Source organism: Kogia breviceps, chromosome 1 (genome assembly GCF_026419965.1).
Source record: "Kogia breviceps isolate mKogBre1 chromosome 1, mKogBre1 haplotype 1, whole genome shotgun sequence".
Classification (NCBI taxonomy): Eukaryota; Metazoa; Chordata; class Mammalia; order Artiodactyla; family Physeteridae; genus Kogia; species Kogia breviceps.
In genome coordinates, this window is record NC_081310.1 from 168,919,929 (window position 1) to 168,946,383 (window position 26,455).

Sequence of the window (26,455 nt, forward strand, 5' to 3'; positions counted from 1 at the left end):
ATCCCCAGGCCAGAAACTTCCTGCATGCACATGTTCACAGAAACAGGTGCAGAGCTCCACACAGGCACATCTCCAGCATCCAAAACTCAGTAGGCATTTAACCAATGTGTGTTGAGCAGACAGATATCAGTGAATGCTGACACAGACTCAGACTCAAAGCTACAATGGGCTCGGGCACAGGGACCCCCGCCTCCATGATCCCTACCAATTATCCTCTTCTCCCCCTACTAGCCCAAGGCGCGAGAAATATTTAAAACAATTTTATTCATGAAAATATGCTGTACAATGCACTCTACACGGCCTCGACACGGCACACACACACACACACACACGCACACGCTGACGGCACGGCCACGGTACACTGCCTACGATATGGGCCGGGGACGCCGCGCCCACAGACCGCCCCGACCGGACACTTATAAATATGGGAGAGAGGAGCCAGGACTGGCACGGAGAAGGGGGTGTCGGGTTGGGGGGTGGATCCGGAGCTGAGGCCCACTGGGAAGGCTGAGACCAGTACTGGGGGATGGGGACGAGCGGAAAGGGAGAGGGACTTCCACCTGGGAGGGGAGAAACTGAAGCGGGCAAGGATGGGTGGGCGGGGCTGAACTGTGGGCTGGAGGTCGGAGAGTGGTTTAGGGCCGAAGGAGGACAGCTCAGGGTGAACAGCCAATAGGTAGGTGTGAGTGTGTTCCCGGGAGGGGTTCCTGGCTTGGGGTGGGTGAGGCTAAGACCAGTGGGAACGTGTCAACTGGGAATCAGATTCGACTTTGGGGTGGGCGATTCGTCACGCGGGGGCCCCCCCGCAAAGGAAACTGAAGATTCGGAGACGCCCCCTCCACCCCGCCCCGCCCCATCTCCCGGTTGGCTTCCCAGACCAGGACGGCCCACCTCATTCCTCCCTACTCCCACCCAGCCCGGAATCCAACCTCCATTCCCAGGCTTCCCGCCCTTGGGAGGAGGGGGAACGGGTCTCAGGAGTCTGGGCAAGAATGGCAGGGTGCCCCAGCCCCTCCCTAGCACTTCCCTCTGCGGTCAGCTTCCGAGGGATGTCTCTAGCTGGGTTGGGGCTGCCTCCTGGATCCCCTCCGTGGAGCGGGAATGGGAGTGGGGACCCGGGGATCAGGATGGGAAGACACAGGCCCCTGGGGTCGGGGGCGGGGCAAGGGCACCGGGGGCGCGGGAGGCGGCCCTCAGCCCGGCACCCAGCTCTGGTTGGGGGGCGGGGCCCCAGCCAGGCCGGGCGGCGGCGGCGGCAGGGCCGAGTCGAAGTTGAAGTCCATTTCGTCGCTGTCCATGAAGTCGTTGAGGATGATGGACTCGACGTCGCACTCGAGGCTCCCGCTGAACATGTCGAGGTCCAGGTCGGCCGGGAAGCGGTCGGGCGCGGCACCCAGAGGCCCTGCGGCAGCTGCCGCGTACGGCCCCGGCAGCGCGTCCAGCAGGAGGCCGCCTGGGGGACCCCCGAAGACGGCCGCGTGGCCCGGCGGCGCCACTCCCGCCGCGCCCGCCTCGCCGGGCAGCGTCATAAGGCTGATGGGGTGGGCTAAGGCACTGCGCGAGGGCGCCGGCGGCGCGTACGGGGCCACCCCCTTGCCCGGGTAGGCGGTGGCCGCGCCCGCCAGCGCCAGCTCCCCGGGCGCGCCCAGCACAGGGCCGGGCCTGGGCGCGGGTGGCGGTGGCGGCAGCAGCGCGGGCAGCGCCCCCGGGCGGTAGGGCGCGGCGGCCGGCGCAAAGCTGGCCTGCTTGTTCTCCTGGATGGTCTGCATGGGCAGGCGGCGCAGCGCGCCCAGTGCCGGCGGCCCGAAGCCCCCGCCCCCGCCGTAGGCACCGCCCTTGCAGCCGCCGAAGTAGGCGGGCGTCCCGGCGCGGGCCCGCGGCCCGTACGCATCCTGCGAGCCGTCCAGCAGCGCCTCGGGCAGCCCCGCCCCGCCGCCGCCGTGCAGGCCCAGCGGGCCCCCGAGCTCGGCCAGGCGGGTCAGCTCCCCCGGGCAGCGCGCACCCAGCGCGGGCGACAACGCGCTCGCCGGGCTCGGGTACATGAGCGGCGACGACGGCGCCAGGGCCTCCAGGGCCTCGTCGTCCTCCAGTTCGGCCGCCTCCCCGAGCAGGGGTCTCCCGCCTCCGCGGAAGTCGGCCCACGCCTCGTAGTCGTCGCTGGCGTGCGAGGCCGGGCTCGTGGCCCACTTGGCCGCGGCAGGCACGGGTCCCCGGGCTGGCGCACCCTGGGGACTGTCGTCGGGGCTTCGCTCCGGTGCCTGCAGCTGCTTCTTCTTGCTGGCCTTGCCCTTGATGCGCAGGAACTTGGCCCCGTTGTCCATGGACACGGCCCTGCGCCGCGGGGTCTTGCCCGTCTTTCCGCCCTCAGGGTTCAGCATCCACCAGGAGCTCTTGCCTGTGCCCTCGTTCTGCACGCGGATAAACCGGGTGTGCAGAGACAGGTTGTGCCGGATGGAGTTCTGTGGCCAGAGACAAGGATAGGGGTGGGGGAGTGGGAAGTGAGGGGGTAAGTGATGGGAAGAGGAGTGGGAGAAAATAGAGAAGTGAGAGTATAAGAGAACGGGAGAGGAGCCAAAAGGCGGAGGGTGAGGAAATAGGGAAGATGAAAGGGTAAAGGGGAGAAGGGGGGAACAGGTGTAAGTACCAGGTCGGACAAACTCAGACTATCCATCCTCTACCCGAGACCCGCCCCATCCTTCCCGCTCCCCTGCCCCACACAGGCACTGTCTGTAGGGTGAGGCCAGAGCTTTGGGTCTAGCCTTTCCAGGGAGGCAACTCCTAAGGGACCTGCAAAGGGGGAGCAAGACCCCCCCTCTCCCCAACTCAGCCAAGCCCCGCCCGGGGCTAGCCAGGCTGCCAGGGCCCCCCAGCAGATTATGTAAGGGCTCATGCCGCTGCGGCTCATTTGTCCGCTCCCCACCGCCCTGCCAGCCTGGCATGGCGCCAGGAGCCCGAAAACCCAGGGCTCCAGAAATCAATCTCGCGGTGACTGATTAAGCCCTGTTTAGAACTAATTGCTCTTTCGTGTGTGGGGAGAATAAATTACCTGCTTTAATTTCGTGTCTTTAAAATGCAACTGCAGGTAGAGAAGACTGTTAACCCTTTGCTGGGAGGGCCTGACCAGGGAAAGCAGAATAGGCTGGGGGTCCCCAAGGTGGGTAGAGGCCCAGACTTTCCCCCAACTTCTCTGAGCTTCTGTGAACTCCACAGAGGCCTTGGATCCCAGCAAGCCCCTCAAAGCACATCCACTGGCCATGAAGACCCCAGACCCCACCTCTGCTCACTGCCCACCTTCAGGTCAGCCCAGGTCCCCTCTGGGCTGCAGCCCTCCCTCCCCTCCCCTCCCCACCCACCTGATGCAGAGTAGTTCTGCCCTCAAAGCCCCTTCCTGGTGGGACCTTCACAAAATCTCCACAATGCAGGTGGCATCAGGCCCATTTACAGACAAGAAGACCGAGGCTCAGAGAGGTGAAGTGGCTTGCCCAAGGCCACAGAGCCCTTCGGCTGCCCCTGGTCCTTCCCTGGGCTTCACCTTAGGCACACCTATACATATCCTCTTCTAAATTTCTGTTGGGCCCCATATCACTGCCTGCTTTTGCCAGGCCTGTCCTGGGGACAGAGGAAGGCTGGGGAGTCCACAGCTCCACTGACCTGGCTCCCCACAAGAACCTCGAGGAGTAGAACTTCTGCAGGGCCTACCATGCCCCACCTCTGAGGCCTCCCTGCTGGTGGCCTGGACCTCCTGGCTCAGGCACTGCTGTGCAAACAGCAGGGGTTGGGGTATCTGCAGGGCTGGGCAGGATGCCTGGCTCTTTTCAGCCACCTAGCTATGTGACCATGGCTATTGACTCAATCTCTAGGAGCCCGTGCCTCAGTGAGCTCCTCTGAAAAAAATGGGCAACATCCAGTAACCACTTCAGAAGGCTGTTAGATCATTACCTGAGATAATGTGTGTGGGTGTTTGGTGAACACACCAGGTGCCCATAAACGCTGGTTAAATCCCTCACTCTGGCCAGAAGACCTCACTTCTTAGATCACTCCACAGACCCGCTCTGTCTCTGCAATCCTTAGTATCAGGCCGAGTGTTGCTGCGCTGGGTACGAACAACTCTGGGCAGCTGGCATTACCCCCATGTCATGTACCAGGGGATGGAGGCCAGAGGTATGATATAACTTGCCCTCGGTCCCACAGGTGGCAATGCCAGGTACCACTCCAGATCTGCCCGGCATACGGACCTGCTCTCATCCGCCCAGCTCCAGAACCTCTGATCCGCGAGGGCTCTCCCTCCTGCCTCCTTCCCACCTGTCTCCAGAAGGAGGGGTCCTCCTTGCTGCCCAGGACACCCTCCCACCCCTCACCCCCAGTTCCAGGTACTCACCAGACTCTTCAGGGCCCCAGGCTCCCTATCTCTGGCACTTTCTGGTCTTGGGAGATAACAGCTAGGGCTTCAAGGTCTGTCCCAGCATTGTCCTGCCTGGCTTCTCCTGGGGCCCTGAGAGGAGGGGAGCTGGACCCCCAGGGAGTGGTGCTCCCTGGAGTAGAAAACCCCTCTCCTGCTCCTGCCCCTGCACCTGGCTCCCCAGCCCCTTCCCAACACCTGTGTTGGTTGGGGAGGCCTCAGTTCTCCTCCCCTGGGGGATTATCTGCCTTACCAGAGGCTCCACCTCCCAGCTTCTCCAGCTGGAGGTCAGTCAGGCTACACCGCTTTATCAGTGTCACTATGTGCCAGCCCGGTTCTGAGTGCTTGGGGGTGGGGGGAGGAGGAAGGACACCGCCAAGTACTGGCACCTCCAGAGTACCTGCCAGGTCAGCCCTGAGTTCTGGAAGTACTTGATCTCACGTGATCGTTCTGTCAGTCTCCATACAACGCAGGGATTGTGAGCCCTGTTCAAGATGAGGCGAGTGAAGCTCAGAGAGATTAAGTAAGTTGAAAAGATCACACAGTTTAAGTGGCAGAGCCAGGCATTGATTTTAGGTTAGTCTCATTCTGAGTCTAAAGGACCTCACGTTCCACCATGGCAGAGGGAACAAGTCAGAGAACTTCCAAAGAATCTTAGGAAACCAGTCCTCCATTTCTTCTGAAACTTTCCATGATGTAACCAACCCTAGAAGCTGGCATTATGGGAAGCTGGAGGCATGTTGAAAGGTCAAAATTCCCTACAAGTCTTGTGCTTCCTTTGTAGAATTCAAAGGAATCTTGCCCTGTACTCCGTAATACTTCCAAATTTTCTGAATATCAATAAAAATGTTTTAGGTTACCACCAAGAACACATGTTCCAGGCCTATGAAGGTCTGTATCCTTCCCCACTCTGTTCCCTGCCCAGCCAGGTACCCCTGAGCCCCAGCCCAAAACCACAGCTGGTCGGACCCAGAGAGAAAAAAGGACTTGCCCCAGTTCACCCAGGGATTCGAGCCCAGGCCTCCTGACCCCCAGCTTGGTGGCCCTCCTCCCCTGGCAAGGCTGACCTGGGGCCAGTCCCTCCTCCTCTCTGGGCCTGTTTCCCTCCCCATAAATTGATGAGATGGGCCACTGGATTCTAGGCACCTTTTCAGTCTGACAATAAAAAGTTCTTGGAATCATTCAGTCCAGAGGTTTTCAAACTTTTTTTTTTTTTTTTTTTTTTAAGTAGTGGAACCTTTTTAGTGAATGGAATCTAATGCAAAACTTGAGTGTTCTATACTCAAGCCATCAGAGGTGGGGCAGGGTACCTGCAGCCCTGCCTGCTCAGCACCCTCCCTTGGCACTCTCACTGAAAACAAGGCCCTTGGGGAGGGATTCTGCAGGCCAGATGGAGGGGGCAGTTGAGGCCTAGAAAGGTGCCGTGCCTTGCCCAGGGTCACCCAAGGAGGTGGCCCAGAGCTGGGCGAGGACCTAGGCCTTGGTCTGCTGAGCCAGGCTCTTCACCAGGTGTGCACCAGGGCTGTGCCCCAGGAGGCAAGGCCAGGCCCTGCAGCCCATTCTGGCTACTCAGGTGCCAGCCACCTGGTTACCCACAGAGCTCCCGGCCAAGATCCAGTGGCAAGCACCGATCACATCTCGCCCACAAGGCCTCCTGGGAGGCCGGAGGCCACGGAGGAGGTGAGGGAGACGCCTCTACCAGGCAGCAGTAACCAGGGCTCCCTCTCAGAGTCACCTAGCAACCCGCCACCACAGCTACGGCCCCGGCATGCCCCGGTTCCCCTGGTGCGCAAGCTGGGCCCTGCTTCTGGGGCCTCACACCTCCCACACCTCCATGCAGGCCTGGGGCAGGTTCCCAGGGGAGATGGGACCTCCCTGACTCAGTGCCTCAGAGGCCATCAAGGGGCAGAGGGAAGGGACAGTAGGTTACATCCCATATGCCCATGCTACTCTCCCTCAGAACCCGGGCGAGAGGCCAGCCCCCTGGGGTCTCAGGCACCAGGGAGAAGAGGCTGGTACAGGACAAAGAGCACGGGCTCTGGTGTTGGATCTGGATTCCAGTCTTGGCTTCAACACCCACAAACAATGGAGCAAAAGATGCTTTGAACCTCCATTTCTTCAAACAGTTACCTGCTTGTACCCTGTTTCCCTCCAGGCAGCAGCTGGAGGGATCCTATAAATAACGTGAACCACATCCAGTCCTGCCCAGAACACTCTGATGCCCCCATCTCACTCAGAGTAAAGAACAAAGGCCTTGCCGTAGCCCACAAGCCCTTCCTTGACCTCCCAGGCTCCTCCCCTGACCCTGTCCTGCTGCCAGGAACCTGCCGGGCACCATCCCACCTTGGGGCCTCAGTCGCAGGGGCAACACTGTTCACCCAGATACTCACATCCATCTCTCATCTCCTTCAAGTCTCTGTTCAGATGTCACCTATGTGAGAAGCCCCATCCCGCCCACTCTTTGAACAAGTGCTTCTCTGCCTTGCCGTTTCTTGGCCCCCTTAGCCTGCTCTGAATTTTTCTAAAGCAATTAGCGCTTTCTAAAGTACCATATAATTTCTTTCTATTCTGTGTTTATTATTTATTGTCTGGTTTCCCTTATATTAGAAAATAAGTTCCATGAGGGATTTCTGTCCCCCCCGTTTCTTTTTTGTAACCGGACCCCATGTGTTTAGTATATGCTAGGCATTTCATAAATTTTTGCTGAATGAATGAAGGAGAGACAGAAAAGGGGGGGAACAGTGTGTGGCAGGGAGAATTAATGAGACTGTCAGAGAGGCTGGCACATGATAGGGGCTTCTCCAAACTGGGCTGAGAGGGGGGAATACAGGACAGAATGGAAGGCAAGCATGGGGTGGAGAAAGGCAGGAGCGGTTGGAGCCACAGAAGGAAGCGCAGAGAGGAGGAGGGGCTTCTGTGCAAGGGGAAGAAAGGCTCCCAGGGTGAACAAGGCAGCTGCCCACCCCAAGCCCCACCTGCTCACTCCTGCTCCCCAGATAGACGTGGGGAACCCAAGGCTTGCTGTGGCCAAGCTCTCTCCCAGCCTGGACCACGTGGGCCAGAAGACGCTGCAGCAGCCCCTGTGGGAACAGAATAACCTCGTCCTTGCTGATGGTGCCTCCCTCGTGGACAGGGTCTGAGCCATTTGGTAGTGGCAGCTCATCTCTCCAAGAGGACACCCTCATCTATTCCCAGGACACCCTTCGCCCACGAGCGGTAATGCATTCATCTGACAGCACAACCCCATTTATCCAGCACACCGGTCCCATTTATCCAGCAAGTACAACCTCATTCGCTAACAGCACTCCATTCACCTGATGGGCCCCCTCATTTATCCAGCAGGACACCCTCATTTATCCTCCAAGTCGGAGGCTCTCCTTCCTCCTGTGGTGTGGCTGTGTTCTCTGACGGTGCAACCCGACTGATCCAGCGGGACATCATCTCTTCTACAAGTACACTTCATCCCCTGATAGTACAACCTCATTTATCTAATAATGCAGCCTCACCTTGCCTCCAAGTACCACCTCATTCCCTGACAGTACACCTCGTTTATCTTCCAGCACAACCTCATTTCTTCTCCCAGCATAGCTTCATTCCCTGATAGCTCAAGCTCATCCAATCTTACTTCTCCAGCCAGAGCCCACCAGATCTCAGGGCTGAAGAGTAGGGGCAAAGAGGGGGAGTTTGGAGAGAGAAGAAGGGTCCCATCATTTGCTGTCCCCTGCCTAGAGAGGGCTGCATGGCACTATGACTATATCCAATCTCCCCAGGCCCTAAAGGGCCCATGGACTTGGAGTTCTAGGTTGCTTGGCCCAGCCAGCCCTCGACCATTGCCCCACCTCCCATTTGGTCCCCTCGAGAGCTAAAGAGGGCCCACGGGAGGGATTTCCTTCAGCTCTCCAACAGGGGAAAAAACCCCACCTGATTCGATTTGTAGCATTTGCTGATTTCTGTGGCATGGATACTCCCATCATAGCCAATTTTAAGCTGGCAGCATGATGTCATTGAGTGCAGAACTGGGAAGAAGTGTACATGATCAGCTCTCACGAGCCAGTGCAAGCCAGCTCTCGCACACCACTGGCCCGTGCTCAAATACCGAGGCAGGAGAAGGGCACCACCTACCATGTGCCAGACCTAAGCTAGATTCTTTAGATACGTTTCTTCTTTGAATGCCTAAAAACCATGCAGACTGTGAGTAGGTAATGCTATTTTACAAAGTGGCAGAGGAGAACTGAGGTTCAGGTGGGTTAAATGACTCCTGAGGCCATGAAGCTGGGAAGTGACAGAGCCAGGTCTGGGTCTCGGGGCTGTTGGATTCCAAAGCTAAGGCTCTTCCTACCCACACCGCCAGTGGGGCGGGGAACACTGCCCTGCTGCCCACCTCAGAGGCCATCCCTGCCCTGGTTCTCAAGCCCAAGCTTCCTGGCTTTCATCAGAGACAGGAGACTCAAGTCTTGCGCTCCCCACCCACAAGCCCTGTGCTACCTCCTGGCCTCTGGCGCCAAGGGGATTCCAGGACCCTCCCAGTTCAGTCCTGGGTCTTGCGTCCATCCATCCAGCCCAAAACCAGGTATGGATTCCTCTCCAGGTTCCATCGCTGTCCAAGGTTCAGCCCGGCCCCTACCTCAGGAAGCTGACCCCCACTACCCAGTGGGGATGACGATCCAGCCTCCCCCTCTAGTACCTTCCTGAGCAGAGATCACCCGTGGGGTGCGTGAGTGCTCTGACCCCCCCATGACTCCTATTCCTCCCTCCCCGCCTCCTTCCCTCCTTTCCTGCATAAAGAAGGGTTAAGGGCTAGAGTTGGAATCCCAGCTTCATCCATGTGACCTTGGGCCTCCCCCATAAAAGAGGGTAACTATCCCAAAGTCCGTGGGGGAGGGGGCGTGGCTGGGAACTGGATGAGATCCCACATGTCAAGAGTCTTCCTGACTCCCTGTCTCAGCCCCAGGAGCAGCTCTTGTACCACACCCCACCTCCTCTGGCCTAGGAACACACCTGACTCAGAGAGAGCCACAGGGGTGGCTCTGGGGGAGGGTGGCTGGCAGGGGGAAGGGTCACTGGCTCTGCTGCCTGGAGTACTCAATCCAGACAGGATTCCTGGCAGAAGGGGTGACCTGGATGACCTCAGGGCCCTGAGGCCACATGCAAACCCTTGGTACTAGGGTGTATAGTGAAGGAGGGATAGAAGGGCAGGTGGGGGCATCAGAGCCACAGGTGTTGACAGGTGAATGGGCTTGGGGTCAGCAGTGGAACAGAAGTGGGCAGCCAGGGGCCAGGAGGAACCAAATGTCCAAAGCAAGGCATGAGGTCAAGGGACAGGCCCTGGCGTCCCCCACCCCTGCCACCCCAGAGACAACAGAACCCACACACCCAGCCTGGATAGCACACAAATCGGCAGCAGAAGTCCCAGCTCACCCCTACTCAAAAGCCCATGGCTCCTCATCCCGCCAGTGCTTGGGTCCAACTCCAGACTGACATTCAAGGGCCCTCTGATACTCTCCAGCTTCATTACCCCCATTCCCTTTAAACCCATCTGGGACTCCAGCCACCCTGGATGTCTCACGCCTCATGCCTTCTCACACTCTGTTCCCTGTGCCTTTCCCTCGCTCTCTGCTCACGTGGTTCCTCCTGCTCCATCAGGGCTAGCTGTGCAGCATCTTCCTAGCCCCCTCTGCCAGCCCCAAAGATAGCTGCTCCCGCCTCAGTGCTACTGCAGAAATCTACCTGCACGCTGGAGTACAACTGTAGGTGAGTCTGCCTCCCCACTTGAACTCTGTGGGGCAGTCCTTGACTCACAGTAAGTCAACACATAGGTTGGAACTCTCAGCAGCCATGAACCGCTCAGGCCTGGCAACTCTGTGCCGTTTCTGTTCAACAAGACCTCAGGCCCAAGCTCCAGGCCTTGCCTCCTCCCTCTCGGTTTCACCTCCAGTTCCTGCTGCCTCTGCCACCTCCCTCCCTCTCCCCTGGCTTCTCAGGAGACTTCAGCAAAGTGAGAAAGGAAAGAAAGTACCATTTGCTGAGCATTCGTGCACTGTGCTGGCACTCAACAATTAAAATCTTACTGAGTATCTGCAACAACCCCCTGAGTTGGTTTATTACCCTGATTTTACAATTGAGAAACTGAGGCTTCAAGAGACAACTGACCTGCCCAGGTGGGTAAGTGTTGAGGCAGGAATTCACACCCAGGGCCCTTGCTCTTCCTCCTACCCTGAGAGGCCTCTAGGGAGGAGCCCAGGCCAGACAGAAGCTCCCCTGGGGAGGGGCGCCAGGAGCTGTCCACACTGGCTCAGCAACGCCTCCACAGACTCTTCCCTCCCTCTTCCAGGACTACAGGGGATCCCTAAATGCCAGGCCATTCAGGCCTCTCCCCATCGGAGCCCCCTCCCTCCGTCTGCCGGCAGCACATCCCACACCCCTGCCCTGGGCCCTGGGAGCAGCTGCGGTGACCTCACCCAGTCCTGCCCCGGGCCTGGCTCTGGGGAGGGCTCAGCAGCTGTGCCCCAGCCCTACAGGCTGGCTCCTGGGGGGGAGGGGGGGGAAGAGTGGGCATGGTGCCAAGAGGACCATCTGCTCTCCCAGGGGCATGGCCACCCGCATAGACACTGCCCTCGTCCCCAGGGGCCGCCCTTGGCCCTCTGTCCCCATGCCAAGGGGCTCCAGGAGCTCAGGGCAGCCCACCCAGACCGGGGCACCAGCCCTCATCTGCCATCTGTCTTCTCCTGGAGCCTGAGAGGCCCTTGCAAGGCATGTTGGAGCACGAATGTCCGCTGAAAAATGAACAAGTGCTCAGGGTAAGCTCTAGGGGCAGAGGCCAGAGGCCAGGGCTGGGTGTGCTGAGCACTGCCTGTCCCAGCACCAGCCCTGCCGGGCCAGGAGCAGGCGACCCCCTAGGGGCTTGTGGGGGTGGGGGCTCCATCCACTCACATCTGCTCAGCTGGCAGGTGCCTCTGGCTGAGGGCAAGCCCCTTCCCCCACGGCCCCAGCTCAGGTTACAAAAGAAGGCAAGGCCAGCTGAGGACAGGGGGAGGGGACTGGAGGGGTGGAGGAGGCATCACAACTTCCCAAAGTGTTGGGGGAGGTGAACTCGGATCCCTAGATGAGACTGAGGGCCAGAGAGGGAAGGACTGTGCCCAAGGTCACACAGACTGCCAGTGGGCAAAGAGGAGCCAGCGTCCAGGGGCAGGCAGCCCCAGATTCGAGGATGACCTTGAGTAAATCACTGGCCTCATCTGTAAAAATACAGTGCCTAAAACCTGCCTGCTTGCCTCCCAAGGCCATGGGGAAGACTCTGTAGGCTAGAGAGCAGTGGTTGGACCTAAGAGCAGGATGAAGCTTGGACATCCTGATCTTCTGACACCCCAGGGACAGAAAGGGAGGGACTAGAAGAAGAAATCCTACCCCCCACCCCAAACACATACACAAGTCAGTGTCTCTCAGGGATCAGGGCCCAGGACCCCTACCCTACACAGCACATGTTGGAGGTATCTCCTTTCCTTTCCCAGAGCAATGAATAACAATAATGATATTTGCTAAGATTTCACTGGGGACTTTACATGTAACTCTCCTTACATACAATTCTCACAACAAAGCTTGGACATAAGTCTTATTATTATCCCACTTTGCAGAGGGGGAAACTGAGGCTAGGTTGCCCAAGGCCACACAGAGGGTAAGTGGCAGAACTAGGACTGCTCCTCCCTGCTTGCCTCCAGACTCCTACCCACACCACTTTGTCTTACCTCTGAGATCCTCAAGGCACCAAAGGGTGCTGCTTGGCACCTCAGGCCTGGCATCTTGGAATCGTGGGGCCTCCACCCTCTCTCAGGCTCATCTTCTCCCCTGGACCCCAGTATTGGGCCCACATTGGGCACCTGAGCCAGTCTCTCCCCCCACCCCAACCCTCCATACCATCCTTTCTACCCATGCCATTCCTCATTCCCCACAGCTTGGAGTGCCAGCTCCTTGGTGTGGCATTCAAGGCCATTCGCCATCCGGCCCCTGCTTGCTTCCCCAGCCTCAAGTCCTGCTGGGCTCCAGCTAACACAGCCAGACCCTGTGGGGCTCCTAAAGAGTCCTGAGGATTTGACTCCTTTGCCTGGTTCTCCCCCCTCACCTCCAAATACCCATAGCTCATTATCTAGCCCTCCATCATGACCCTGGGTAGTTTTTATCCTCGTCTTATCTCCCCAGCTGGACCTGCAGGCATTTCGAGGGCAGGGAGCCAGTCCGGTTCCTCTGAGCAGTGCTGCACAATGGGTGCCCAGTGGGTGTAGGCCTGGATTAAAGTGAGTGGAGGAAGTGGCCATCAGCCCTGGGGCCTGCAGATGGAGGGGGGCGGACAATGTCAGCTCCCTCCCTCTGGGAGCTCTGGATTTGAGAAAGGGTGCCAGGGATCCCAGAGCCACCCCCGAGGCTGGAAGCCCCAGGGCCAAACTCTAAGGGAAATCAGAGAGACAGTGCAAGGGCTGGGGGGCAGGGGGGTAGCGGCCAGACTAGACTGGCCTGGCCAGAGCACTTGGTTAGGGAGGAGTAGCCCAGGGGAGTTTCATTTCTGTCCCTTCCAGTGGGATACTGTGAGAGCTACTTTGTTTCTCTCAGCCTCACTTTCTGCATCTGCAAACTGGGGATAGTAGCAGTACCAGCTTCACGGTTTGCTGTGAAAATTAAATGGAAGCACACCTGTCATGGCACGTGGTGGTTGCATCCTGAGCTGGAAGAGTTCTGTGTGGCTGAAGCAAGAGTCAGAAGACAGCTGGGGTGAGTGATGTGGCTGTACAGGTTGACTGGGGCCAGGTGGCCAAGGCCTGGAGTGGCACGCTACAGCCCCAGGACTGGATCCTGTTAAGACCAGCACCACGCTGTACACGTGGTCTCGCCTCCCCCACCAGACAGGGAGCTAGCAGACAGCGGGGGCTGCGACTTTCCACTTCCTTGTGGGCCAGCGCCAGAGAGGCCTGCTGAGTCCACGTTTCCCCTCCCTCCGGCAGCCAAAGGCTCTCGGTGGCAGAGCACATCAGACATGGAGGGCGGGCGAATGTATTGTGATGTTTCAGTCCCTTGGAGCTGACTGCATGGGGCTCAAATCCCTGGAGGACCCAGAAAAGAGTGAGGAGGAGAGATGCGGGCTCAATCTGGGCAGCCTGTTTAGAGAAGAAGGTGGTCCACCCTGGGAGCGGAAGACGGGAGGGGGACTTCCCTGGAGGTCCAGTGGTTAAGCATCCGTGCTCCCACCGCAGGGGTTGTGGGTTCAGTCCCTGGTCAGGGAACTAAGATTCTGCAAGCAGAAGCAGAGGAAGCTACCATCTAAGGCGTCGGTTCAGAATCCGACCAGTCATCAGACAGACCTGTTAAAATATAGATTCCAAAGCCCACCCACTGAGAGTTTGATACAGAGGGTCTGAGACAGGGGCTGCAGACTGTACTACCTAAAAGCTTCTAGGTGACTCTGATAATCAGCCAGCTCTGCCAACAACTAAGGATTTAAGGCAGATTCTCAGAAAGACACATTGGGTTCCAGAGTCACTGGGAGGTAGGATTTTGTTCAAACTACCCAAGCACCCGCCTAGTTTCTGAGGGGTGTCCCCAGGGTTCAATCCATGAGAGTCGATAGCAGCCTTGGTGAGCATGTAACAATGGTAGTGGTTTGGGTTGAGAACTCCAGTGTCAGGTATAAAGATGGCAGTGGGAGGGCTGCCTGGGATCAGAGGAGCAGGGAAAGTGAGAGGGAGGGCAGGGCCTGGACAAGGCTGGCAGAGGGCCCAGGGGTCCAAACAGAGCAGTTTGGGCTTGGTTAGCTCCCAGGGGAACTGAGGAGCCCTGGGGGGTTCTGGAGCGAGCATGAGTGAGCCCTGGGGCAGGAGGGCTGGCTGGGGTGTGGGCTGATACTGCACTGGCATTGGAAGATGGCGAAACATGGAGGAAACAGGTCTGCATCTAAATCTAGGCTCAGCCTCGTCTCAGCTATGCTACCTTGGCCAAGTGACCTCATCTTTCTGAGCCTCCATTTCCTCAACTGCAAAATGGGGCTATTAACACATACCTGGCAGGACCCAGGGAGGATGAAATGAGAGGATTTATGTGAAGTGCCCAACTGACTGCCTAGCACCCAGGCGTTAATCCTCTGAATTCTCTTTCCCCTTCCCCAAAGAGGCATCCCCCTTAGAGACCAGAAAGGCTTCTCTGCAAAGAGGGGGGGGGGGGGCGGCCCCTCCCCCACACACCACCTGGCCCCCCTCCCACCTCCACATATGGGTTGGGGGGTGGGGTGAGGCAGCAGACAGCCAAACCCTCCCAAACAGGAGTTGGTCTCCATGGTAACCAGGATGCCAGGAGGAAGGGGGGCGCTCCAGATCCAGATCCAGCTGTCCCCCTGAGCGCCCTACCAGGGCCCCAGAGCCTCCGCTAATGCCCACCTAACACCCTGTACCCCCCATCTGCCTGCTCTGGTAGCCAGCTGGGACTGCCAGGAGCACTCCCTTCACTGTGCCCAGAGTTTGTCTGCCACCTGGGTACTGCCAGGGGCAGGGTAGGCAGCCCCAAGCAGGAGTCCCCAGTTCGAGTCCATCCACACCTGTACTCACATGCTTCCACCCACGATAAGTCCCATTAGGTACTCTATGCTCTCGGTCCCAACTAACCCCTCATGGCTCCTAGAACCAGAGGGTTTGTCAGTCACATCCCCGAAAGGGCCACAGACTGAGTGAGTTAAGGCCCTTTGGACACAGATGAGAACACTGAGGACCAGAAGGGGAGAGAGCTTTGCTCCAGCTCACACACGCTAGATCAGGGTCCCCTACAGGTGCTCTGCCCGCCACTCACCAACTCCTGACTCCACAGCTCCAACAGACCCCAAAGGGCTGAACTAGGACACCCTGAGTGATGCTCCAGAGAGATGGGTCATTGCCAGGGAGAAGGAAGGAAGGCCTAACAACTTGAAGGTCTTGTCTAGCAACAGAATGGGCAGTCCCAGAGCTTGCGTGCTCCAGGTCCCTGGGAGTGTGTGAGAAAGGGATTGATCTGGGAAGGAGGCTTGGAAGAGGGTGATGGGCTCCACCTCTCTTGGAGAGCCAAAGTCAGACTCAGAGGTGGAAGGAGTGGGCACCAATGTGTACCTGTTTCTCAGGTACCCACTCCCAAGTTGGGAGGCAGGCCACAGGCTGTAAATAAGAAAAGGGTGCTGAGGAGTCAGCCACAAGTTAAGGGAGACAGTGAGGTGAGGAGGGGGCTCCCCCTGCTATAGCTGGTGCACCCATATCCCAGAGGCTCACGTCCACACACGCAGCCCACGACCACACCCTCACTCTTCACAAGACATAGAGAGAGGGGCTTCCGTAGCCCCCAGGATCCCAGGGAGTGGCCACCACCAGCTGCCACTCAAATATGGGAGAAGGTGGGCTGCAAGAAACAAGCCTGCACCCTTTCCAAATCCCTCCTCTCCATCCCCAATGGCACAGGAAGAAAGGCTTGAGTTTGGGGAACAGGACAGGGTTCAATTCCCAGGTCTGCCACTTCTCAGGGATGTGACCCTAAGACAAGTCACTTCTCCACCTGGGAAACCGGGATGCTAACACCCACCTGGAAGGATGGAGGACAGGATTTGAGGGGATGCAGGCTTGGCTGGTGGGCGCCTGCTCCCCGGCGCTCTGAGCCCTTCCCTTCTCTGGCAGAGCCCCTCCACTCCACTCAGTCCTGAGCTGGGTCCTCAAGGCGTGCAGAGAGGGGAGCCCCAAACCGCAGAAAGTGGCGACTGGGGGGGGGCGCTGAACTTTCGAACCCGCACACACCTCCCCCACCAAGCGCCGTTCATTACCTTAACAGGAGTTAAAAATAACCGTCTCATCTCTTTAAATTAGTCTGTCTGCAATTACCGCCTGGCACGGCGCTGCCCGCCATCGTCCCGCTGGAGCGGCGCCAGGTGGCAGGCGGGGCCCTCACCCTGTCTGTCGGTCTGTCTGTCTGCCTCCAGGTCCCCCCCTTCTCCCCGCAGAGGCGCAGCCACCCCAGGGGCCTCCCGGTGGCCCTGCCTCCCAAGCTCCCCAAGTTTCCGGGGAGGGGGCCGCCGGGCGGGCCACGCGGCTGGCAGAGTGTGGGGCCTTCGGGGAGCAGAGGACTGGGGGGGGGGGGGGAGGGCGCGGTGGCGAGGGAGGGGCGCCGGGAGGCCCGGGAAGCCGGAAGGGCCCGCCGCGCGCCAGCGCTCGTGGGTGGGTGTGAGCAGGTGGCCGTGGGAGTCTGCCGGGCGTGCCAGCAACTGTGCCAGGAGCGGCTGGCACGGGCTCGTGCCCAGGAGGCGGGCAGCTGCCAGCCCCCCGCTCGTGCAGCGCGGGGGGTGAGGACACCCCCCAACCCTGGCTCACACCGCCTCTTCCCGCACCTCCACCAGCCCTCGGGGCTGGGGATCCCCGGAGGACAAAGAAGAAGGAGGGAGCCCTGCTGGAACGGGCTGGGGGGAGGAGAGAAGGGGGAGCCCCTGCACGCACAACCACCGCTCAGTCGGGCTGTAGCAGGACCCTCCTCCCGGCCTCTCTCAGATCAGTCCCTCCCCTCTAGCCCCCACCCCACCTAGGACCTACTGGCCCGCCTGGGCCGGATGTGCGGGGACACCCCCACCTCCTGATCCCACCCCACAACAGCCAAGCTGCTCCAGGCACTGAGGGAGAAGGGAAATCCCCATCCACTGGGCTCCTCCCCCACCAGTCCTAGGGACAGGAATGAGAGGCACCCAGGCCTGGCCTGGGAGCTCCCAGGGGAGCTGGCAGCCTGGAAACACAAAAGCAGGCGGAATAACTCCAAGGGCGCTAAGTGGAAGGAGCACCAGGACCCAGAGCAGCCTGGAAGGCTTCCCGGAGGAGGTAGGCGGGGCTAGAGTGTCTGAGAGGAAGTAGGAGGCTCTACCTGGGTATGGGATATCCATACTTTTGGGACACTGGAGAGGGAGGAAGACTCCTGTCCAAGCCCTCGTCCCAGGTCTGGAGACCCTCTGCCCCGACGGCAGCACTACCAGCCTCTCTGGTGGAGTTCCTAGCACCAAGCCCAGACTCTCTTCGGGCTTCAGCCTGTTGGGTGCCTTAGGCCTGCTGGTGATCTTGCCTCCTCCAATTCCTCTCTGCAACACCTCTGAAGTATCTTCCCACATCACAGGTGGGACCACAGGGCAAAGGCCAAGCACAGGGCCCTCACTCGGCCTTTCCCACGCCACAGCCCTGCCATCCCACGCTCCTAGCCCTGCCTAGGAGCCCTTCGTTCCAGCCTGGCACACCCAACAGTCTCCCAAACCCAACATATGCAATTCCACCTCCTTGCCTTTGCGTATGCAGTCAATATCCCTTGGAAGACTTTCTCCCAAATTCTACCCACCCACCCCACCCAGTGAAGACAGACCAGATCAAGTGCCATCTTCTCTGTGAGGGCTTGCCTGGCTCCCCAGGGGATCTACCCCACTTTCTCCACACCCCTACTCCCACCCCGACTCCCCGGCCCCTAGTCCTGCCTGCAAGACAGAGGGCTTGCGTGTGGAACTGGCTGAGCCCTGATGCATCCTGAAAGCTGGAGCAAGGCCTTCCCCTTCGGTCCCCCCACTCCATCTAACACAGGGTTCGGTACACCCCAGGGACTCAAGTGCAACACTTACGTGGGGGAGGGGAGGGAATAAGGAACAATGGGGTCCCTGGCCCCAGCCCTGGCACTTGCGGTGTACCACAGGCTCTGCTAATCAGAGGGTGGCTGGGAGTTGGGAATGGCCTGGCCACCAGGGCCCTGGAGGGACTGACTGGGAATGGGGGAACAGGCATTAGGAGGGACAGGAATGAGAGGGGAAGGAGGCTCCCTGGGGAGCTGGATGGGGCGTAGGGTAGAAGGAGGACAGCCACTGAGGGAATGAGATGGGAAAGGCCAGGGGCCTCTCCAAACAGCCCTCCTCCAGTGCCTTGGGGGTCTCTGCCAGGGCCTAAGTCAGGAGCCCAAGGCTGAGGCTCCCTCACCAATGGCCTAGACCAGGACAAGCATTCCTGAGCCCAGGCGCAGGGAGAACCAGTGTGTCCCCAGCAGCGTGGCGCAGTGGAAACTGCATCCAATGGGCAGGCGGGAGGCCTGGGCCATCATCCAGGGCCTGCCGCTCACTGATGACCTGAGAAGAGTCCCATTCCCTTCCAGGGCCTCAGTCTCACAGTCTGAGAAATGAACTCATGGGACTAAATTATCTCCAAGTACCTTCCCAATCACAGTCGAGGATTTAGATCTGCCCCTGTTTGAAAGCTGTCAGTGTCCCCCTCCCATATCCAGTGCAAGCAGGACACTATTCCAGAGGCTCTGGGTCCCTGGAGGGAGACACATCTGGACTGGAATCCAGTTTTCCCATCTGCTGACTATGTGACCTTGGGCAGTTCACTCCTCCACTCCCTGCCTCAGTGCCCAGCCCTATAAGTAGTGACAGTAAAACCCACCTCAGGGACTGCAGAGAGCATTAAAGGAGACACCTGGCACAGATGCCTGAAGGTGCCTGGCACAGGGCTTGGCCCTGAGACCCTCAGTGAACTGCAGTTCTCTCCCAGCTTCAAGCCTCATGTTCCCTCTTGCCATCTTCCCCATCATCCCTCACCCATCAAGCCCAGCTGGAGCTCTGCCTCCTACAGGAAGCCCTCCTGGCTTATTCTGGCCCATAGTACCCTCCCTGGCCTCTGCTCCCTCTTCACTATCCATCTATTTCTTCACTCTTTTACCAGACATGCACTGGTAGTTCCCAGTGCCAGGCTCTATGCTCAGTGCCGTGGGCACAGAGATTGTTCTGACACTGCCACTGTCTTCCAGAGGGGGTGGGGAAGGGAAATGAGACAGGACACAAAAGACTAAGACCTGTGACAGGAAGGGAGAGGGCCAGAGAAGAGGGAGTCCTGAGCTAGCTAAAAAGGGTTAGGGAAGGCTTCCTGGAAGAGGCATCTGAACTCTGTGCCCTTGAGGACAGGGACTATCTACAGGGAGAAGTGAAGGGTGGGACAGTACATGGGAGGGAGGTGGCAGCAAAGCACAAGGGCAGGACTCATTTAGGAGGAACAAGTGTTCCTGAGGGAGCTGAGCCCAAGGGGACCGGAGAGAGGATGGAGAAGGGGACTAATGTCGGCCCCTCCAGCCTGTGTCCCCACCCAGTAGTGGCCAGAGACAGACAGAGAAGCTGCCAGCGTAAAGCCTGAGAGCCATGGGCTCCCAGGGCAGAGCACCATGGCCCCTACAGTGCAGCCACTGGGCATCTTGAGCTGTCCATGTCCGCAAGCCTCCCCTCCTCTACCATCACACCTCCTTCCCCTGACCCTGCCTATAGGCACCACCAGCCAGATCCCCTTCCCTCCATTCAGGCATGCATCCCTCATAGAGGCTCCCCTCTCCCACAGGGAGTCTCACAGCTCACAGGCCCTAGGCATGGCCCGACCCCCACCCCACCCCAGTCTCCTCTCCCCCAAAGGCATCGACTATCCCCATGCCCCAACAAGTTGGCCAGGGCAGGGTCTGGAGGCCACAATCCAGTCAAGACCCTGTCGTCGCCCAAGATGGCTCCCCCCCTGTCCATTTGGTTGGTACTGAGGCCTCCCTGGGCTGCCCCTCCCCTCTCCCCTTCCCCCAAGTGCATCTGGGCTCAGAAAGCTAGGGAAGTGGAAGACAGCCTGGGGTGGTCATGGACAGATCCCCAGGTCTCAATACCTTGCCCTCACACCAGCAGGGATCATCACCAGCCCACCATGCTGATCCAGGCAAGGGGGGCAGCAGCTGCCCCATGGAGAACTCAGATCTCAGGTCACCTGACCAGTTCCCCACCCTAGGCTGGCTGGTGCCCTAGAGTGAACTCCTGGCACCACAGAAAGAACTGTGGGCCTAGGGTCGCATTCCTCACCCTGAGGCCAGCTCCAGGGAGGGTAGTGGGAAAGATCTGGGAGGAAAGCAGCCACTGACCCCAAGTCATTATTTCAGCTCTTTAAGGAGGGTGCCCTGGTGGAGAGGGTAAAACAAGAGAAACACAAAGCAAACTCGTGGGGTTGAGAGGGGGGTCCCCAATGTCTGAGGCCTGATAATAGGTTCTTCTGCTATGCCCCCAAGGATGGGGTGAGGGTGTCCCTCGAGAGTGCCTCAAAGTGGCAGTCCCTTGTCACCCCACCAGACCTCCCACCTCGCATCCAGAGCATGCACACAGCTGCTCCCAGCACGCCCCCGCCTGTCTGCCGGCCAGCCCCACGCCCTGGGCACACACTCTGTGACTCCTGGGGGTGCCCCAGGGCCTCCCTCTAGACCGCCCGCCGGGAGCCCAGACGCATCTAGCAGCCCCTGGAAGCCCCAGCCGACGACTCCAGACCCCCTCCCCTGCCGGACGCCCCCACCTTCCAGCCGGCCGAGCTGTTGCTGTCGCCTTTATCCTTGAAGTAGGGCACGTAACGGACCATCCAGTCGTAGATCTGCGAGAGCGTGAGCCGCTTGTCCGGGGCGCTCTCGATGGCTTTGGTGATGAGGTCGGCGTAGGACAGGTTCCCCCACGCGTTCCGCCGGGAGCTCTTCGCTTTCCGCAGCGGTCCGACCTCCGCGCCCAGCGGCGGCGCTGGGGCCATCGGCGGGGCTGTGGCTCGGCGCTCCGGCCCGCAGTCCTCAGCGCCCTCGGCCACCCCTGAACCCAGCGCTCCGTCCTCGTCGCCGACCAAGTCTGGCTGCGGCAGGGGCCAGGTACACGAGCGCGGCCGGCTCTGCGGCGCGAAGTCCGGGTCCACGTCCACCTGATGCGCTCGCAGCTTCGCAGCCATGGTCCCGCCCGACTCGGGCGAGGAGGGGAGGGGGGCTCCGCGGATGGTGGGCGGGCGGCTCTGGGATCTGCGCGCCCCGGGGAGGCCCGCGGGAGGGGTCCCTGGCGGCGCCGGCTCAACCGCGGGGCGCCATGGGCCGGGTCGCGGAGACAGGGGGCTGGACGCGCTGGGAAGCCCGAAGGGAGGGAGAGGTGGGGGCAGTGAGGGAGCGGCGGCCCCGGAGCCCAGCGGGCACACACCTCGCCCAGCCCCGCTTCTAGCACCTGCCGCCTGCCTGCGCCTGCAACCACCACCGCCACCGTCTTTGCCGCCGCTCCCCCGGCGCCGGCCCCGCACGCGGGCCCCGCTCTCCCGGGACGGGGCCGGATTGCACCATGCCGGAGCCCGAGCCTGTGCCGGAGCCCGCGCCGCCGCCGCCCCGTGAATGCCGCCGCCGCCGCTCCGGCTCCAGCGCCAGCTCCCGCGCCTGCCGCGCTCAGCGCCGGCTGCACCTCGGATGGGCGGGGGACGGGGAGGGGGCGGGCCCGGCGCGGGAGAGGGCGGGGCGTGCCCGCCCGCGGCCGCGGAATCCTCGGCCCGCCGGGTGCCCCGCCCGCGGGCTGGAGGTGGGGGGGCGGGGCTCCCGGCCGGGGGCGACCCTGCAGCAGCCCCAGCACGCAACAGCGCCGCCTACGGAGCAGGGGAGGAGCGGCGGGCGCGACCCCGCCCCCTGCTTTGAGCAGGGGGAGGGGGCGCGGGGGCGAGGCCCGAGCGCTCTCATTGGTCCCCAGCAGGGCTGTCCCGCCCACGGACTCGGCAGGTTCCCTCCCCGAAGCGCGTCAGCGGGTTATTGTTACAACCCGGGGTTTCCCGGGGCAACGGGGATGGGGCGGGGCTCAGAGCACTTGGCTCCGCCTTATATTCCTGGGAGGAATGCCCCGCCCCTGTTTCTAGACACTCCCCCCTCACACACACACACACACACACATACCCCACCCTGCCCCGGTGTTTCCAAGTCTTCATTCCAGAAACCTGGTGGGGTGGATGATGGAGCTCTCTTCTTTGTACCCTGGGCTGTAGAAAGGGAGAGGTCAAGCATACCTGCGTTCTGGGTCAGGCTTGGCCACAATTTTGGCTTCTCCATCTGCAAGTTGTTTTTCGTGGGCTTTCAGGGTGCCTGAAGTTTAACGTGTAGTAGAATCAACCTGGCGAGCTTGTTAAAACATATTGCTGTGCCCCAGTCTGGTAAGTCTGGGTTGGGGCTTGAGACTCTGCATTTCTGAGAAGTTCCCAGGTGATGCACCCTGGACCACACTTTGCAAACCACTGCCTTAGAGTCTGCGGGAGGCTCTTGCAGGGGCTGTTGGAACAAATACTTGCCCCGAATTTCATCCTGTTTGGGGAGAAGTTGCTCGTTCATTTAACAGATATTTATTGAGCACCTTTGATGCACCAGGCACTGTTGGGGCTACTAAGACAAGAGCAGCAGTAGAGACAGATGAGGTCCCTCCCTCATAGGCTAGTGGAGGAGTCAGATGTAAGTCAGATCATCATACAGCCTCAGAAGGAAGAGGCTGGCTGAGCAGTTGGGCAGCCCATGACCTCATCCCACAGGGCCCTAGGCTAGGTTTCCAGCCAACACTCCACCTGCCAGCCTTTGCTTGGTGAATCCCCTCTGCCTAAAACCCCCTTTACCCTCCTCAAGGTCCTCATCGAAGATTTTCCCATTCCTCAAAACTCAGCTCAACTCATCCCTGACACCTTCTTTAACCCATCTCCCAGAACTTGTCCTTGTCCCTTGTTTGCCCAGACCACTGCTGCTCTGCCAGTAATATCTATGTCCCTTTAGCCCAATATTTCTCTTTTGCCAGTCAGGAAAATGAAGCCCAGAGTGGGCAGGTGTCTTGCCCAGATGGAATGGCCAGGACTACAATCTAAGCTCACCAGCCAGTACCACATTCGTGGAGAGGCTGGAGACTGCAACTTGCAGAAAGTTCTCTGGGCAACGGGAAGGCTGGGCCCAGGCCACAGGAGTCACCCCCTCTCAAAAATTCCTTCCTTTCAGCTTAGGTCCCAAGGAGTAGGGCCAAGGGTGAGGGTGCTGGCAGGGCTGAAGGGGCCCCTCCTCGCTGCACCCCGCCCCACCCCGAATGGGAGCAGGTCCAGCTTGCAAATGCCTGGCGTGGCATCTGCCTGAGTCACATCCCGAAGGCAAGGGTGGGCATGGGAACCATTGGTTGCCCCCTTTTCCTGCTTTTACATATACACACACACCCTCCAGGTGGTTCTGTTTAGAGTCAGAAGGGCCCTGAAATCACTGCTGGACCCCCTCCCACAGTTTTCATATGCCCTCCCTGCCTGGAGAGCCCTTGCTGAGGGCTGCCCCCTCAGGTACCCTGGAAGCCAGGCAGACCTCCTGCTAGTCTTCAGCCCTGGCTTAGCCTGCTCTGTGAGACGGGGCCTGCTGGGGGCCATACCAGAGCTGGGAGGATCCTTAGCTGGGGGCCCTGGCACAGGCTGCCATTGCGGGGCTGGGAAGCCAGGTTGGCAGAGATGCCCTAGAGGCTGACTCAGGCTCTGCTCCGGCCGTGCCCCTCCCAGTGTCCACAGCTGCTGCCTGGAATCTCCTCTGGGACCCACACTGGCACACTCAGCCCCCGCTCCCCGCCTGCCACACACACACTCTCACACCTACCATGCACACCAACGCTCATTTTTCTCTACTCACAACTTGGTTCCTGCTCACATGTTCATTGTGAGGCTGTATAACATACTGATTAAGAGTATGGACAAGTTCCTTAATTGCCCAAAGCCACTATTTCCTAATCTATAAACGAGCATCATCATAGCACAAACTTCACAGGCTATTTGAAGAATTCCGTAAAATCGTGAATGTCAGCACCAGGCTCAGAGTAAGTGCTCAATAATCCTAGCTGTTTTTATTACTGTTGGTGTTGCCCCTACATATCTTCCCTCCCTATTTGTCCCAGGTCACACTGTCCCACCTGCTCTTGCCACGCACGCACTGGTGTCCGCTCACACACTCGGGCTCACTCACATGCACACTTGCCTATGTCCCTTACACATGTGTCCCAATTCCACAGACCCTCCAGTCCCTGTGGTTCCAACCCCAGGGCTCTCCCACCCCCCGTCCCTCCTCCACACTGGCTCTCAAGCTCCGAGTTACCCTCCCTACCACTCCCACACTCATTCCTGCTCACAGACAAGCCCCCACTTGCTCACCCTCGCTTTCCTCCCCCTTCCACACATAGGCACGTTTGCTTCTTCTCACACCTTCCCTTGTACTTAAACTCACTCGCATTCTGATGCACACACACGCGCTCACTCACACACAGACACGTGCTTTACCCGGTCAACTTACACTTGGGTCACAAAACCTGTGCACATACACCCGAATGATTCCAGGGCAAGCCTCGGTACCTCAGCTGTCCATCCCTCCCAGTGACAAGCAGGCACTACCCACCTCTCCCGAGGCACACTGCCCTCGGCAGACCCCTTCCTGGGCCACGCAGTGACCCCCCCAGCCCCGCAGGACTGTATCCTCCTGGCTGCTTCCCCTCCTCCAGTCTCAGCTCCCCAGCCCCTCCCAGCTCTCAGAATAGCCCCTGCCGCTGTCGCCACCGCCACCTCCACTGCTGCCACTGCTGAGCTGTCAGGGCCCGCCAGAGCCCGCTTCCCCAGCACGGTGCCAGCTGTCTCGGCTCACTCGGGGCAAGTGAGGACAGAGGACAGGCTTCTCTGAGGTCTGATGGGCGTAGCTGGTCTGCACCCCTGAGAAACCCCTTCCAGAACCCACCTAGAAGACAGCTTTCGGGGGAGCCCACTGCCACTTGCCCAGCATTTTCCCAGTCCCCAAAGGACTTTGCCTGTGTCCCTTTTGGTCCTCAAAAGCCCAGAGAGGGCTGCCTCCCCTTCATGGATGAGATAAGCCGAAGTCTGGGGGGAGGGGTTTGGTCAAGGCAGAGCAGTGAGTTGGGAGCAGAGCCAGACCAGGGCCAGCCATTCCTAGCCCCTCCTGGGGGACTCGAGGGGACTCTCCCCTAAACTGCACAGAGAGCAAGAACCACCCCCCTGCCCCCACCTGCTGGTACTGAGCAGAGCCTGGTTGACATTTGATGCCACAGTTGTCAGGAAAAGAGAACAGCACAGGGGTGACGTCTGGGGACGCCTCTGGAGGGGGAGAGGCTGGTGCCCAGCGGAGGCCTCCAGGGGTAGAAGGGGGAGCGTCTGCAGAAGCCAGAGGGGACATCAGGACAGCTGGGAGAGCCTCCAAGGCAGGCTCAGGCCTGGCCCAGGGACAGTGTCAGGGAGTGGGCGGGGCTGAGCTGAGGCTGAGAGGCCGAGGGGGACAGTACAGCCGGGGAGGGCACTGAGGCAAGACCCAAGGGGCCTTCAGCGGCCTTCACAGTCCAGGCCTGGGCCAGGGAGTCCTGCGGGCTCAGGGAGGAAGCCTAGATCCGTGACTGTCAGTGCCCAAAAGCATGGGGCCCAGGTCAAGAGGGCCCTGTGTCCTCCTGGGCCAGGCGTCTGTACCGCCACTGACAGTGACAGAGAAGTAGTGCTGAAGTGAGCTACTCTTACAGGACAAGCCTGTCCCACCCACCATCCCACTTAACGCTATATCCTTATCCCCCTAAGTTTTATTGAGCACTCGCTAAGTACCAGCCCCTGCAGAGTACCTGCCAGGCATGATAATCCTTGGGAGCAAGAACTCTGCCCATCTTGTTCACTGCTGTGTCCCCAGGAGCCAAAGCAGGGGCTGGCACAGAGACTTTCAATAAACATTTGTTGAATGGCAGGATAAACTCACTGTATTCTCACAACCACCCAAGAGGCAGACACTGTTATTCCCATTTTCTAGATGAAGAAAGTGAGGCTCAGAGTAGGGAAGTGAGTAGCCTGCTTCCCTGAGACTCAAACTGGAGTCTGGGTTTGCTCCTTGCACAGCACTAGAGGTAGGGGAAAATGAGCTTCGGAGCAAATCACTTCCCTTCTCTGAGCCTCACTTTCCTCATCTGTGAAATGGGAATGGCTATACTTACCTGTAGGAGATGATTAAGACCCCCTGTGTAAGGTGCACAGCACGGAGCTGGCAAAGAGCAAATGCCAGACAAATGTATGCCCCCCCTCATCCTACTCCACGTTGGGCTTACCAGATATTCTAAATTTCCACACAACCACACCTGGTATCCATGATGCCTGTAAGTCACCCCTCTTTCTGTACAACAGGAAGGAGGCATATTAGTTTGCTGGGGCTGCTGTAACAAAGTGCCGAAGCGGC

At 59.5% G+C, this 26,455-nt stretch overlaps 1 protein-coding gene across 1 annotated transcript; it reads right to left on the minus strand.

The window, feature by feature from the left end:
- Nucleotides 1–244: 244 nt before the first annotated feature.
- On the minus strand, nt 245–21,631 carry FOXO6 (forkhead box O6). The gene is made up of 2 exons (XM_059074228.2): nt 20,761–21,631; nt 245–2,459 (listed from the first exon to the last, which is right to left on the minus strand). The coding sequence occupies exons 1-2, from the start codon at nt 21,172–21,174 to the stop codon at nt 1,194–1,196; spliced, it is 1,680 nt and encodes a 559-aa protein (XP_058930211.1). The 5' UTR covers nt 21,175–21,631; the 3' UTR covers nt 245–1,193.
- Between the last annotated feature and the right edge of the window lie 4,824 nt (nt 21,632–26,455).

Coding starts and splice junctions, on each gene's coding strand:
- FOXO6 (XM_059074228.2), bottom strand. CDS start 21,174: ATGGCTGCGAAGCTGCGAGCGCATCAGGTGGACGTGGACCCGGACTTC. Junction 2,460..20,760: donor ACAGCTCGGCCGGCTGGAAG/GTGGGGGCGTCC, acceptor CTCTGGCCACAG/AACTCCATCCGGCACAACCT.